The sequence below is a fragment of the Neolamprologus multifasciatus genome, chromosome 7 (assembly GCF_963576455.1).
Source record: "Neolamprologus multifasciatus chromosome 7, fNeoMul1.2, whole genome shotgun sequence".
NCBI classification, from domain to species: Eukaryota; Metazoa; Chordata; class Actinopteri; order Cichliformes; family Cichlidae; genus Neolamprologus; species Neolamprologus multifasciatus.
In genome coordinates, this window is record NC_140445.1 from 62,448,518 (window position 1) to 62,464,172 (window position 15,655).

The following is a 15,655-nucleotide window of genomic DNA, read 5'->3' on the forward strand; positions in this document are numbered from 1 at the left end:
CTCCCTCCCTCCCTCGCTCTCCCTTATTCTGGCTCTGTTGCCAAGGCTACCGTACAGCCTCTTGCTGCATATACCTAGACGAAGCTGCCGCCTGTGGATCTCTCTCTCTCTCCTTCAGGATACAAACAAAAGAAAACCCATCAGACTTTCATACCTCTGTCTCTCTTTCTCTCACGGACACACAAACACACACACACACCCCTTACATTTGCACATTCTTGTTTTCCTAGGCTCACGCGCGTCCTCTTACTCTCTGTGTCTCTCACTGTCGGTCTGTCTCCTTCTTACATGCAAACACACTCCTCCATCTCCCAGACAGAGAAGCAGTAAAGGGATTGGCGTGGTTCTTGGTGTTTGGCTCCTGGTGGTTTGGCTCACAGGGAGCAGAGCAGCAGATGGCGATGTGAAGACGGGCTCAGCCAGGTAAGAGGACTTATCCTAACCAGACTTAAGGCTGTGGTTGAGTGACTGTGACCGTTCCAGCCCTCCTCGCCTCTCCGCTGTCTCTCGCTCTTTCCCCCTGCGTGGCTGTATGACATGAGGTGAATACCAATTCCTCAGCAAAGCCCCTACGGTTTACATGGCCGCTGCGCTTTCCTGTGCTGCAAAAAGGTAGGAGATGTGTGATGTAGGAGGTATATATGTGCGTGTTTATTCTTAGATCATTGAAACTGATCGTTTGCCAACAGGTTGGTCCGTCGATGGCGCTTTTAACTGTGTATTTTCCCTCTCGTTTATCACTCCAAGCTTGATTTCCTCTGTGTTGTATCATGTCTATGTGACAATGTGGGAGTTACCAGAGAGAGATGCAACAGTCCACCTCCCCGAGTGATTCATTACTAATCCATCCAGCTCTGCACTGTGTGGTCGCTCTAGCTCACCGTAGCCATGTACGTGATATGAATGGTGTTTTGTCTTAGTATGAATGACTGCCAGAGAATGCCATTCCTGCACTGGTGTTTTGATGCAGTGCAATCATGTAACGCAATCTTCTGTCACCAAGAATCCAGATTTATCTCCAGCAGCCTGTAAATCAATTTGCTATGCAGCACATTTTAATTATTCATACAGTACAGCTTTGGCTGAATTGTAAGTTTATATGTGCCTTAATGAGATTTCTCTCCAAAAATACCCATGGAGCAGCTGCGAGCGATCCTGGGAGTGTATGTAAACAATAGAGCTGATTGATTATCTGTCTTTGCGATATACAAGAAAAGGCTGCAGGTTTGCTGGGCATTTCATTTTAAGGTCATTGCTGCCTTATGTGTGTATTGATATCAAGATTTTCTGTGTGTGTATGGGAGATAAAGGTTGATGAGGCTGGTCTTGGCCCTCGTGACTTTATCTCATGTTTCCATCTCATCATCACTTTCAGTAAGAGCTTCCTCTTACCTCGTCTCTCTGCCATATGAGCACTTCAGCAACACACTTGATACTCGCCCTTTATTCACTTTGATTCTCCTGGAAACAGGTTGTTCATGTTTTTTTAAATAACAAACTAAAAAAAGCAGATTTGGACTTATTGTTTTTCCACACAGAGACGCTGGGAGCATCAGGAATATCCATTAAAGCGCACGCCAGCTGTCACCACTTTAATTCCCCCTGTTCCCGACAGTAGGAAAAAGCTATACACAGCTGGCAGCCCCCTTCTCATTTCTGGTCCTCGAGCCCTTCTGGGACAGAGGCAATAGGCATTTTGTACGGCCCACTTTTAGACTCCATTGGATGGTGGGTTCTTGAATGGATGCAGATCAATGGAAACAGTATGCGCATACTCTATTTGAAGACTGAGGGGGTGGTGTTTGTAAGACCCAAGGACAGTACACCTTCAATGAGGAATGAGGCTCAATCCATCATCAGGTTTGACCTATTTGCTTTAAATTCACTCGGCCTGAGCTCAATCCTCAGCTAAATGATTCTGATCTTTTTGGATTTGTAATAAAATCTTTAATTTTCATTGTAAGCTCCTGAACTATCTGTGTTAATATATTCTATAGAAGCATCATACATCAGTTGAAGCAAAGCTTTCTTTTCGAGAAATTTGCAAACATACCAGATATGACTGTGAAATGCAGATAAAATCATGCATAAAAAACAGCTGGAATGTGAACAGTAAATTGCTCTGGGTTGATGTTTTTGTTTGTGTTAAATGATTATAGTGTAAATGAAAAGCTTATCATAAACTTTCAGATTTTTTTTATTCTATTATGAATAAATTCTATCTTCAGAACTGTAATTAAAATATACCTTTACATGTACATGCAACATGTTTGGAAACAGAATGCAATAAATATAATATAGCAGACCAGATATATATTTTTTATTCATCAGTTTAACTGAATCCAGTACAACGTGTCTTGCCTCAATTATTCCTGCATAGTATTAAGACAGGAGTTGCAGCGAGTATTTTAATTCTCATCTGCAGACTACGCAAACATCAATATTTAAATTCATGTCTTTTTCTGCAACGTTTGAAACATTAAAAAGGGAAGGAGCAGAAATTGTACAATAATCTGGAAGTAATGAGAAACTTCTGATGTATTTAGCGTTTAAAATACACTAATGTTGGAGTAATGAGTAATGAATGAGTAGGAGAAGAGGACTCGTGACCTCAGGATTTCTGAGATCCCAACGACTGCTTGGGTTAAATATATCAGACAGTTCGCCAAACAAGCGCTGAGACAAAGCAAGTAGCAGAAAAACAGAAATATTTACCTCAAAGAATAAAAGCAAAGAGAGGCCGATTTTTTTTTTTCTTAGGGCAAACGTGAATGTTGTCACTGCTCTCCCAGTGCAGATGTGTGTTTGTGTTTTTCATTTTTCATGCGGGGTATCTGACAAAAGTATATATGCGCGCACACACACACACGCTACAGTATGTTGGTTGCCACAGTTACCGAAACGCCAACCTCACTGCGTCATTGCTTCAGACAACCTTCACACAAAAAAAGAGTTGCTCTTCCTTCCATTCATCCCTTCATCCACTCTTCTACCTGTCCACCTATTGTTGAAAAATGGAACACATTGAAGCGCTCTTATACAACACAATCCATGCCTCTGTGTGTGTGTGTGTGTGTGTACTTAACATACGTGTGTACATTGCATGTATGCACATTGCCATGGCTACAAGCCGGTCTAACTGGCGTCATCACTTCAAAACCACCTTCACAGCAAGCAAAGAGAGAAAGAAACGGACTCAGAGTGAACATACACACTAAGCTCCTGCTACTGGTGTGGTCTCATATTCCGCTGAGCACACCCCATTCGTTCAACAGGGTCCAGTGGCACATAAGGAGAGAGGGGGAGATGGTAGAGAGGAGAGGAGGGCAGAGAAGGCTCGACTTCATCATGCATACTGATTCGACTGGAGCAATCTGAATGCATTTCTGAGGGTGTCTGCTTAGTCTGGCTTGAATCATCCCTGCCTCTTCGGGATGCAGAGAGAGGCAGGGAAAGAAAGAGTGGGGAAGAAATATTGACAGTTTACTGTGTCACCTTACATCACTGTCCTCCCCTCATGAGCGCACAGCTGGGAGTCTGCAAGGGTGCTACTCTGATCCATCATTAGAGAAAGCTGAATTATTAACCCTCTCTCAGTGTCTATCAATGTTACCAGTTGAATTTGTCACTCTACTGTCGATCATAGACTTTAAACTAATGGATGTATCCACCGTGTCATCGCTCATTGGTTCGTAAACTGATATTTTGATGCCCAAGCTTGCATCTAGGAGGTATAGGGCTCACGCCACACAGACTCGGATAAATGGCACAAACTTCTGCGATTTAATTGTATTAACAATAGTCTGAAAGGTTCACCGCTTAAGTGGTAGTGTTAACATATCATATTGTCAAGTGATCGTTTAAAATAGTCACACCGTGAACCACGTATAACCATGCAGGTGACTCATAAAACTGTTTTGTATTATTTTGTACCATCCCTGGCTATTTGAGGAAGAGACACTTTCTTACTTGTTTGTTTGTTGTTTTTTCTGCTCCAGAGGTTGGAGAGATTTGCATGTTTAGTACATCTGCAACAGCTTTATCATTTTGCTAACCTCAACTTTGAATGTAAGCCCTGAGCTACTGTCTTGTGTCTTTTAGAATTGACTCTGCCTCACAATGGCTGACTGTGACCGGATGCCCCAGGATACAGGTTTTACCTTGATCATGTGATGTGACTCCCCTGCCAGTTCGTTGCCATCTCTCATAGGTCAGTCATTTGACTTTATTGACTTTTGATGTTAGAAAACACACAACGCATTGTCTTTGTGTTTAGATCGTGGCACGATGTGTTGCTCTTTGAGATCTTTTATCTTGCTTCACTGCTTCACTTTGTGAAGCAGGCTCTTTAAGGGATTTCTTGATTCAACAGATCTGCCAGTAATCAGGCCTGAGTATGTTTAGTGAAACTGAACTCAGCTTTCAAAACAATGTGGTTAATTACAGTTAATTCATGATTAAACAGGAGGGGCAATCACTGTGTTACACAGGACCAGGTAGGCTTGGATAACTTTTCTCCCTCAATCAATGAAATCATCATTTAAAAACTGCAGTTTGTATTTACCCTGCTTATATTTGACTCTGATAATAACATTGTTTTGATTATCTGAAACATGTGACAATATCTATATATCTATATCTATCTATATATCTATATATAGATAGATATAGATAGATAGATATCTATATCTATATATCTATCTACCTATATATCTATATATCTATATATATATATATATATATATATATATATATATATATATATATATATATATATATATATATATATATATATATATATTGAAAGTGCTGAGCGGAAAAGAGCTTTGAATACACTGCTGACTGTGTGTGTGTGACTGTGTTGTCAGTAGATGATAATGCTCAGGACGGATGAGAGGGATGAGAGCCACTCTGTTGCCAAGGTGACGGACAGGGCTGTAAACACGCTACCCCTGACTCATTTCTCCACAATGGAGCCTCTCTCTCTCTCTGTCAAATTCACACACACACACACACACACACACACGATGGAGTCCAATCTAAGGGAGACAAGAGGATCCGGAGATGAGAGCCACTCTGTGCTGCTTAGCTGTACATTTGAATAGACCTGCAGAATAAACGCAACCCTTTTTGTCATATACACGCTCATTTAGAACCACACATTAGACACACGCAATGTGACAAACACAGATAGCACATACTTGAAATGAAAATCAGCATGTAGTCCCAGTGTGGCTGAAAATTATGGCCTTGACATTTTATTGTACACAAAAGCAGAAAAATCGCAAATAAGTTGTAAGTACAGAAGAACAGCTGCATGTTAACATCTGTATGTTTCAAACACCAGGTGCTGTAGGTGTTTCAGAGTCTAAGATCCTATCAAAGATCTCCAAAGAATAAGTAAAAGTGTTGCCATTTGTCTACATTTTAAAAGGGTTAAATTTGTATTTGATGGGATGATTTTCAGATAATGGCACACATAAAACCAAACACCTAATGATAAACACGTGTAAACTAAATGCATTTAAAATCTGATTTATAACATATGAAAGGCCTTTTAACACAAAGGAACCTCGTTCAACAGGGGCATCATGACCCGTCGGCTGAGTAGCTCCACTCGTTCCCACACCGAGGACTCCATCTTCCTGAGGCCTGATGAGGATCCCGTTTGGCTAGACGAGCCCACAAAGACTGAAAAAATTGGCGACGGAGCCCTTAAAAAAGACGGGCTCCTAGAATGTAAAGATGGAACCGCTGAGGGCCAAAACCCCCAAGAGGAAGTGTTTTTACGCAAGGTGTACGCACTGGTGATTGAACTCCACTGCTGGGCAGCACTGTTTATCACTTCCCAAATCTTGGTATGTGTTCCAGGCTCTCTATTATCTGCTTTTAATCAGAGTAAGTTTTTAGGTGGTCTTTGGGTTTCAGCTGCAATATCCGCCTTGCAAATGACACGTCAACACTTAAGCTTGAGGTTTTCTTTCAGCTTGACCTTTAATTTTCCACAGTGGTTTATCTTTTCATATGTATGATTGCGTTTTCATATTTGCTTCAAGTGCTTCAGGCTCGGAAAATACTTTTTCTGGGGGTGGGTAGATGAGGCTAAAATTTGACACCTCTTCACCATTAATTCCCTCTTCCTGTTTCCGTCTATTGTTGACTTAATGTTTGATTCATTTAAACAGAAAAAAGGACAGGTGCAACATTACCATAAGTAAATAAAAGAGCCTCGTAAATGCAGCCACGATTACGACGCTAGACTCTATGTGGACAATTTACATATTTTTTATGCCTGTGTAATGGTCCATCGTCTTTTCTTTTCTGCTCGCTTTTCACCTGAGAATGGCTGCAGTCCGATTTCCAGTGCATGAATGACTGGAGCGGTGACAATCTGCCTTCCTTCTTCTCTCCTCCCAGGGGTACTGGATATTTTTTGTGGTGGATGGAAATGGGCCACTCTCTTCCATCTACAAAGCCCTGCAGGTCATTGACTTCTACCTGGGGTTCATCTTACCCTGCCACCCTATTTTTGGAACGGATGTAAGTATCAATCCTATATGTGGCTGACAGCTTTTAAGTCTGGGTGGAGAATAAACAGCTGTTTAACAGGATGTGAAGCACTCAAATATGTCTGACTAACTCATTCTCTCTCTGTGTTTCCCTTTATTGGCCAGTCAGTGGTGATGAGGGATGTGGTAAACACCACAGAGCACAATTGGATTGTTCATGGCACTGCAGGCATCGGTGTGGCCATCTGTGTAGTCATGGTAAAACAGGATCCTTTATTTTAAGCTCTATTTTTATGCAAACATTTCACAATTTTGGTCATTTCAGCATGAATTTAATGCATGGTGCATGCTGACTTGGTGTTATTCGCTATAAAGAAGGAAAATAATCGAAAAAGGAAACAAGATCGATTGAATCGGTTGTTTCTTAACGTAGCGACCTGTTGTTGTGTGTTTGATTGATTTACTTATTGACTGCTTCTTTTTTGTCTTCTTTTCTATCCTTAGATCATCCACCTGGTGTGCAAGTGGCATTATGGCTCTGGCTTGTGGTCATCAGGAACTGTGTCGAGGGACGTTGGTGATCGACGTCAGTCTGTGAGCCGTCAGCCCTCTTTCACCTTGTCAGAGTGGACAGATGCCCAGGAGGATCTGATAGACCTGGACCCGGTGCCCCAGACTCCAGTATTTGATATAGGCGCAGATACCAGGACGGAGGGAGATGCTGCCACCCTTACTGTCACACCAGTGGGGCTTCAGGAGAGGTTAGAAAAGAGCATCCAGCAGGTGGAAATGTTTGCATTTATGTTTGTTTTTCTTCCAGCAGGGAGACTCACACTTTATTCATTCATTTGTAATGCAGATATATGCATTTGTTTGACTGTCTGAATAAAACAGGAGAGGCTCCAATGTTTCCCTGACCTTGGACATGTGCACACCAGGCTGCACAGAGCCCTATGGCTACGGAGCCCAACTCTCTCCAAGAGACCAGTCGGCCCAGGAGTATCTCCGACAGGGAACGCACGTCCTGACCCCTGCCATGCTACACACAAGGGCCATGGACGACCAGAGCCTGCAGGCTGAGTTTTATGTGAGTGCAGCAACAGTAGCGCAGCCACCTACATTCTCGAGATTAATATGAAATGAACAGAGACTCGCCGGAAAAGACGTACACGCACACACAGATGCAGCCACACACACCGATCGGTGCTCTGCACACGCCCGTAAGCTTTTCTACTTTCTGTTCGTGGGCGGAAGATGGAGGGATGCAAGCATTTTTTTTTCTTTTTGCATACAAAGAAACACAGAAAATTCTTGTGTCTGTTAGGAAGAAGGATGCGCGTTCAGGATCACACACACACACTAATACAGCAATGGTTGAGTGTGAGAGGCTGTGAATGACTTCACGTGTTTAATATTATTCCCTCACCGTTTGGTTGTTATGCAGAAGGTAACTTTTGGACTTCCCCATTTCTTCACTTTCAGTTGCCTTCATTGTTCTGTGTCCATTGGCAGGAAACTCCCATGAACTTTGTGGACCCTAAGGAGTACAATTACCCAGGGCTGGTGAGAAAGAATCGCTACAAAACAATTTTACCCAGTAAGTAGAGCTGCAACACAAGCTAGTGACATCAGTTACTATAAACATAATATTGAGGTAGCAATTTGTGAAACTATTTTTATGCTGATTATCTTAAATAATTTTGCATCCTCTTTCACTTTAATGCTAAAATGTGTTCGCAAGACGTCAAATTTCCAGTATTTCTGTTCACAATGACACACATAAGGGTGTTTCATTGTGTTTGTGAATGAACGAATGTGTAATCAGCTCCCTTTCTCGTGATAATGTCACATTGTCCACCTGCAGACACGCACAGCAGAGTGATCTTGAAGTCACAGGATGAAGAGGATTTTCTTTCTACCTATATCAACGCTAATTATCTCAAAGTAAGTTCAAATGCACTCTGATGCAGCGATTTGTTATGGCTTTGATATGTAATGGTAGCAAAACAACGAGTGTGTGCATGTGCAGGGTTATGGGGGCGAGGAGCGTGCATACATTGCTACCCAGGGTCCCACTGTGAACACAGTGGGCGATTTATGGAGGATGGTGTGGCAAGAGAGGACCCCAATCATAGTGATGATCACCAACCTGGAGGAGAAGAATGAGGTAACTGTTCAAAGGATTCTTTGATAAATGTTCCTAAATATTAACCAGCTATATTATCTGCTGTGTCTATTGTTTCTTGTAGAAATGTGCTGAGTACTGGCCCGAGGACACTGTGACACACGAAGGCATCGAAATCACTGTGGTCAAGGTGACCCAGGAGGATGACTACAGTCTGAGGGTGTTTACTCTGAAGGTAACCGACAGAGAATGCATTAATATGTGAAATACAAAGGGTGAACCACAACAACACCACTTGTTTTAGCTTCAAGTAATGCCAAAAAGCTGTTTGCCTCTAATGATATGCATACATGGAAATGGAAACAACCTTAGACAGAGGTGGATGGGTGGGTGGGGGGATGGGGTTACAGTGGTGGATGCTCATGTTAAGCGTGGCCAAAGTTTAATTTAGGTCAACATATGTAAAACTAATCCCGGTCTGCTCCAAACAGTCTGCTCGAGACAGATGTCAAATGGAGTGGATATCCCTAATACGGTCTCAGGCGCAGGTCTGGCTGTGAGCACATAAGCCCCACCCATCTGCTGTTCACATGCTCTGTTTGCAAGAGGCAGCAAATCAGAAGAAAGTTGACCTAAAGGGACAGAATACATACTGAGAGGGGTGCACAAAGAAATAAGTGAACTAAACAAAAATATAGAACTAGTTACAAGTTATTTAAATTTTTTTTCTGATGCTCATACTGTCAAATATATGATTTAAAACAAAACGAAGGGTTCAAAGCCAGGTTCTTAACATGTAATTAGGAACAGAAGTGTGCAAGTTAAACCCTGCCATCTGTATGCTAATGTGCTTAAAGCAGTAAAGGCTTTCATGAGCAGGTAACATCAGAAAGCCTCTGTATCATTGTCCTGAATGATGCCTTGATAACTTTAGAATTCATTTTCCTCTCTCTTGGCCCAAAGGCGCTAAGCCGTGGCGAAGTTGACAATCCTGCATGTGGCTAATTCCAAACGATTACCCACCTTTACTTTATATGTCATCTGTGTTAGCAGACGTCTTTCCACGTAACACCTTAAACATTTTTAAAAGTGTGCTTTATGTTATATTCAAAGTGGAAATTTCTCTAAAGATATGTTACATTTTTGTTTTTATTCTTTCAATTTAAGGCACTTAAATTAAATTTCATCCCTTAGGTGCCAATTTAAATTCAGATGTTAGATGTGGATCAGAACGATCTGCACGGCTACAATATCAGCCATAAATCCGTGCGTTTTAATTAGCTACTTTTACCTGCATCTGCTGATACTGATTAAATGCACTGTTTACATGATGATCCCTCGATTAATGTCACAAAAACACTGCAGAAGATTATTATTTTGTGTTCCCGACTCAACAAAAACATGTTACAGTAAGTGTTTCTAAAAAAATATGTGTATCAAACAGTCATATTTTATCCAGTAATTTATCACAACAGATATGGGTGTCGGTAGGTGGTTCGCTCAACGCTCCATTCATGTGTTCATGATGGGTGCTTTATTTTTAATTTGAGGTCACGGTGGCATCGGCACTTAGCAAACAAAACAAGATAATTCAGTAAATGCAGCCTGCATCTGATTGCTAAGCACCAGGGGATCATTATGTAACTGCGCTGAGTTAAAAGCTTGTTGATTATTCATCTCCTCTGGTTATGTTGTTTATCTATAGGATTCATAATTATTGGTAGACTGACATTCAGAAATGTGTTTATGCTCAATACAGACCAGGACAAATAGTCTGTTTTTGTACAATCTCTTTTTTTTAATGTTTGTTCTGCGTTCACTACTAAACCAAGGCAACTGTTTGGTCAAGCATGAAGAGCAACAGGTGTTCTCTGTGTGCTTGGTATAATGACATCTGTGTCACTGTCTGTGTGCATGCACCAGTGCGGGGAAGAGGAGCGCACTCTGCGGCAGTACTGGTACACTTCCTGGCCTGATCAGAAGACCCCAGACAAGGCTCCACCCCTGCTGGAGCTGGTGCAGGAAGTGGAAAGGGCCCGTGAGGAAGCCCTGCCCTCCAGTGGCCCTATAATTGTCCACTGCAGGTACAGGGCTAAAGCAACTTGTTTGTAATATTGGGAGCATGAAAGATGTCATATTTAGAAGACAAAGCCATCTTTCGTTTTATATTACACTATCTTGTTTTGCTGGTTTTTCTCACGGCACAAATCAATTCAGTTCCTCGATTTATGGTGCCTTCGCTGAAATTGAAATTTCGGTGAATACAAAAATCCAACACATTACTTCTCCAACTTTTTCTTTACAGTGCTGGAATTGGTCGAACTGGCTGCTTCATTGCCACCTCCATCCTGTGCAAGCAGCTGAGGACTGAGGGTGTAGTTGACATCCTGAGAACCACCTGCCAGCTCCGTCTGGACAGGTGAGATATCCTTAGAGCTCTTATCTGTGCTCCTGCCTATCTTTAGTTCTGGCATAAAAGCTCAGCTGACGTAGTTTGATTTAGTTCCAAAAAGAAGGTCACCATTGTTCAGGGTTTGGCTACGTGAGATGATTGCTTGTTTGTATATTGAAGAGGTTCGTTATCGTTTGGCTGACACCCATTTTAAGTTTGTCGAAATCTGGGGCCCTTTTCTAAATCATATTAATGGGAATTTAACATAAACTTTAACCTATTTGACTGCACTTTGTGTTTGTGTGAAACTGCACCTCTGCCGGACCCTGATTCCTTCCTGGACATGTTTCCCACATCTTCTGGTCTTGGTGAAAACTCTGTTGCCCTGTCTAACCTCACACAGATGATCATCTTCTTTGGACAATGGTGTTTCTTTTGAACTTTTGATTTGTACTGGCTAACTGGTGTATTTTTATTTATTTATTTAGTTTCTATTTTTTTCCTTTTCTTTCCTGTTTTCCTGTTTGGGGTCTTTTTTTGTTGTGTTTGGTTTCTGTTTTTTCTTTTTTTTTTCTGTGCTTAAATGTTATTGTTTTTGACTCTTATGTCCTTTGTCTGGTGTGACATTATGTAACTTTGGACTTAAAATCTTATAAATAAACATTTAAAAAAAAAAAGAAAAAAGAAGAAGGTCACCAAACCTTCTTCTAAATTATCTGTCCCTCCATCCGTCTTGTGCTTATCCAATTCAGGACATCCAGGGATCTTAAAATTATAGTCCATTAATTACACACTTCAAAAAACCATGCATGGTTCTGTGAGTGTTAAAGGAAATGATTACCTTTACTCACTTTTGAGTCAGAAAACAACAAGCATGGCTGCTACTAGTAATATTATTTATGTGAGGTACAATCAAAGCCGGCCATCAAACACATTAGAACACCCACAATGAAAGCAGTCATTATTAGTGTTATTGGATACATCTGAGTTGAATAAGTCGAGATGTCACGGCTAATGTATTTCATTCATTGTTTGAAAAAATGTGATAAACATTTTATTTTTTGCTGGAGCTGATAAACAAATGTTTTTCCATTTAATTTTGTTATATAATTACTATATGAAGTGTTAGATTTAATGGTATCTCTTTGTGTGTGTGTTTTTCAGGGGTGGCATGATACAGACGTGTGAGCAGTACCAGTTTGTGCATCACGTCCTCAGCTTGTATGAGAAGCAGCTTTCTCAAACTGCTGAGGAATAGATGGAGCACAACAGCCACACCCAGACCGAGACACACCACTGTACACGTAACCGCCTCAGGTGGTATGCACCACTGTACCTAACATCATCTCAATCTCACCCTTTAACAAGTTCAAACCATGTTGTTCTCTTCACTCAAGGCAGGGTCACTCAAACAGAACTGAATCTGTGCTAATTGTGCGTGGTTGAGTAGAACAAATATAGAGGAGGTGTGATTTGAGATAACTCACCCGGAAATAGTAGTAACGCAGTCCCATCGATCCACGTGTTCTTGATAAGTTGAAGCAGTCACACCTAAAATAATCCAAGCCAGCACTCTCGCCTTCATTTCATTTGCACTGCTAAGGTTTCCATCACACCACTGCACATTAGTCTCCGTCATCGAGGCCTTGTTTTGCACTTGGTCTAAAACAGCTTCCTCGTGTAATGATTGTACAGTTATCGAAAGGTTAGACTGGAAGTATAATCAGATCGCCTGCAGTGGTGTGACTTACCTGTAAGGAAATGAAAGAAAGTATGTGTTGACAATAAGGGCCCTTTACAGTATAAGTGCCAGCATCGTTTAAATCTACAGAGATAATCAAATGCCAGCCTAATATTTAACTATACTGATATAAAAGTTCATATGAAATGTAAAAGTAAATGACGTCTAGCCTTTTCTCTCAATTTCAATGTAAAAAAAAAAAAAAAAAAATCATTACAGAAGGCCTGTCTCAACTTTTGCTGCATTCAAGAGTCACCTCATCTTCAGGTTGCATGGTGCTAAGTGTTCATTAAAGGCATGTGCAATGTTATGGAACATAGGAATGTATAACGATTAGGTTATTAACTAACTAATTAGGATTTCTGTGCAATCTACAGTATTACAGTTTTACCATGCTGCCTGTGCAGTCCTCATGGCCCATGATGTTTACAGTAAACAACTTCTGCATTAAGGCCACATAGACGTTAACTCAGAGGCGTCACAGAGCCAGGGATACTGAGGGGACAGAGGCCAGAAATAGAATCACACCATTAGAAAAATCAATGCAGGAGCTCCGGAGAATCCATTGTGCACAATCGACGTTTCCAGTGACACACACGGGAGGATGTAATGAAGAGGAAAGCAAAAAAAAAAAAAAGTTGCATAAACAATACACCATAAACATAAGGATATTCTTGTAAATGTCCAATTTTCTATCATGAAGCTTGTTGCCCTCAGAGTTTCAAGTTCTGCAATGCCTCTGCTTTAAACAGTAGCTTGAACACATCTGTGAAGTAAGAAGCCCATGATTGTTGTATAGACAGGCCAGGCCTAATCTGTATGAAGCACAATAGACCAACAAAGGTTGTCTCTCCGATGTTCAGCTGTAAAAGTTCTTTTTTCTGTGTTGTGTTTTGATTGTGTTGAGTTTAATGGATTGCATGTGCTGTATGGGACTCCATAGGTCCACAATCAAAGCGACGTGATTGGTTGTCCTGCTTTTTGTTGTGTAAAAGGGTTTAAGCCTATTATTATTGCTTGCTCTCGGCCAATGCTTTTGATACAGTTTGCTTTTGTGAAACCAACCAGAGATATTTTTAGAACATTTTGATACAATCCTTTCGAGTAGATGCCTTGTGTATATTTCCGTTTACACCATGATGGAATGTAGCTCATACTGTGGATCAAACCATCGGTTTATATTGCAAGATTTAACGGAACAAAATGTGACAACTACCTAAGTTACCTTACAGTACAGAAGATAAATAGATTATGTTCAGTCTTCAGTATTATTACTTTAGGTCTTTAGGCTTTGCTTTAATATGCTTTGCTTTCTGTGTACGTTTTTATCGTTTTCTTGGAGAATTTTACCTCAGACTGAGTTTTCACACAGTCCCCACTCTATTCTATCTGTGACTCGAGGCCACTCTCAGTTGACAACACGAGAAATAATCGCTATGTGTAAGGCAGCTAAAACAGTGAAGACAGTTTTCTACAAAAAGTCAAACAACTTCTATCTTGACTACCATGACGCTTCAGATCAGTGGCCCCGGACGTTATCAGAGGATGAACTTACCAGAGTGGGCTCGGACCGCTTTATAAATAAGACATCAGCCGGGAGAATATAACTGCCAAAATGACCTTTTACAGCAGCACCTGGTTGAGACAGACAAGAAAGGCTACAGTGTATTGTCAGGCATGTGACATAATCCTCTGATAATCTCCAGTCTACTTGATTGAAAAGCTTCTATTTTGAGTGTTTGTTGTCCGTGCTTACTTGGCCTTCTTCTGAAGATCAAAATGGGGATGACTTAATAGCCAAACAGTCAGACGTACAACCAACCAGCAATCAGTATTCCTCTCCTCTGCTACAGTATCGCTTTAAGTTGTGACTTTTTGCATCCAAATAAAGATAGATTTTCATGAATTTGTGTTGTTGTTTTTTTTAGAGTTACTCTGTCCTGATCACCTGATCAGTCTTTTTTCCACCCCCTTTGGTTTCATGCTGACAGGCTGCAATCGCACACGTTCACCGCTAGGGGTCAGTATATGCGATCTAATGACACACATTGCCAAACCTCCCTGCAGTCAACTGTTTGCTCGCTGACAGAGTGTTCAAAGCAACAAAACAAAGGATTTAATCTAACAATAGAGAGCTGATGAATTCAATGCATTCAGTGAATTTACTTGGCGGTGAATTCAAACACCAATCATCCATTCATTGCAGAAACCGGGCTAAGTGAGAATGCGATACTGTCGATCGATCAGTTTTCGTTTCTTGTACATTATTTTTAAAACACTATCTTGAAAAACATAATCAAAATTAAATCCAAAGCATCCAAATGACACTTCAGCGTAGCCTGTATCTTTCACAAAGAGAAACGGGCAGCTCAGTAGTTTGCAAGTGCAATTCAGCTTAAATCGTTTGGTCCATGACGAAGAGCAAATACGAAATAGATTTTTAAATATTAATAATAGTAATAGTCAACCATCCAGGGCTGTTAACACTAGGTGAGCCTGTTTTAGAAAATCTACTTTTACAAAATTTGGCTTTTACTTGTTATGAAGTAACAGAGACACGAGTCTGAGCTGCATGCTCATATCGGTTTGGGGTTTTTTTTGTTTTTTTTTTAAAAAAACCTCTTTTTCTAAGAAGAATACATTTCTTCTTCAGGGCAAAAGCACAGAAATCGACTCCAAAAAGCTTTACATTTTTTACCGTAGGCCTAACCACAGGAAACGAACCGAAAGAAAGAAATTCAGAAAAGTAAAATAGAATAAAAACTTACAAATAAAAAAAGGTATAGTGGTTCCCTGCAAAACTGTATTAATGCTTAAGAAAATGACTTGCAAATTTTTTGCATTTAAATTCTGAGATAAGACTGCAGTGTAGTCTAAGTGAATACACG

The 15,655-nt window shown here is 40.8% G+C and overlaps 1 protein-coding gene across 6 annotated transcripts; it reads left to right on the top strand.

Moving 5' to 3' along the window:
• The first annotated feature begins 73 nt into the window (after positions 1 to 73).
• Positions 74 to 14,673, top strand: LOC146515814 (tyrosine-protein phosphatase non-receptor type 5-like). Of its 6 annotated transcripts, none has more exons than XR_014875116.1 (14): positions 74 to 423; positions 4,102 to 4,210; positions 5,585 to 5,858; positions 6,418 to 6,540; positions 6,675 to 6,767; positions 7,014 to 7,270; positions 7,404 to 7,596; positions 8,022 to 8,106; positions 8,374 to 8,453; positions 8,539 to 8,676; positions 8,759 to 8,869; positions 10,558 to 10,718; positions 10,940 to 11,150; positions 11,718 to 12,172. XR_014875116.1 is itself a non-coding variant. In XM_085166568.1 (14 exons), the coding sequence occupies exons 3-14, from the start codon at positions 5,592 to 5,594 to the stop codon at positions 12,282 to 12,284; spliced, it is 1,716 nt and encodes a 571-aa protein (XP_085022694.1). In that variant the 5' UTR covers positions 75 to 423; positions 4,102 to 4,210; positions 5,585 to 5,591; the 3' UTR covers positions 12,285 to 14,673. The 6 variants fall into 6 exon arrangements, 5 of the variants coding, with proteins under 5 accessions (XP_085022698.1, XP_085022694.1, XP_085022697.1 ...); XM_085166568.1 differs by lacking the exon at positions 11,718 to 12,172 and adding an exon at positions 12,191 to 14,673 and having other exon boundaries at positions 75 to 423; positions 10,940 to 11,053; XM_085166571.1 differs by lacking the exons at positions 74 to 423; positions 11,718 to 12,172 and adding exons at positions 490 to 612; positions 12,191 to 14,673 and having other exon boundaries at positions 10,940 to 11,053.
• The last annotated feature ends 982 nt before the right edge of the window (positions 14,674 to 15,655 follow it).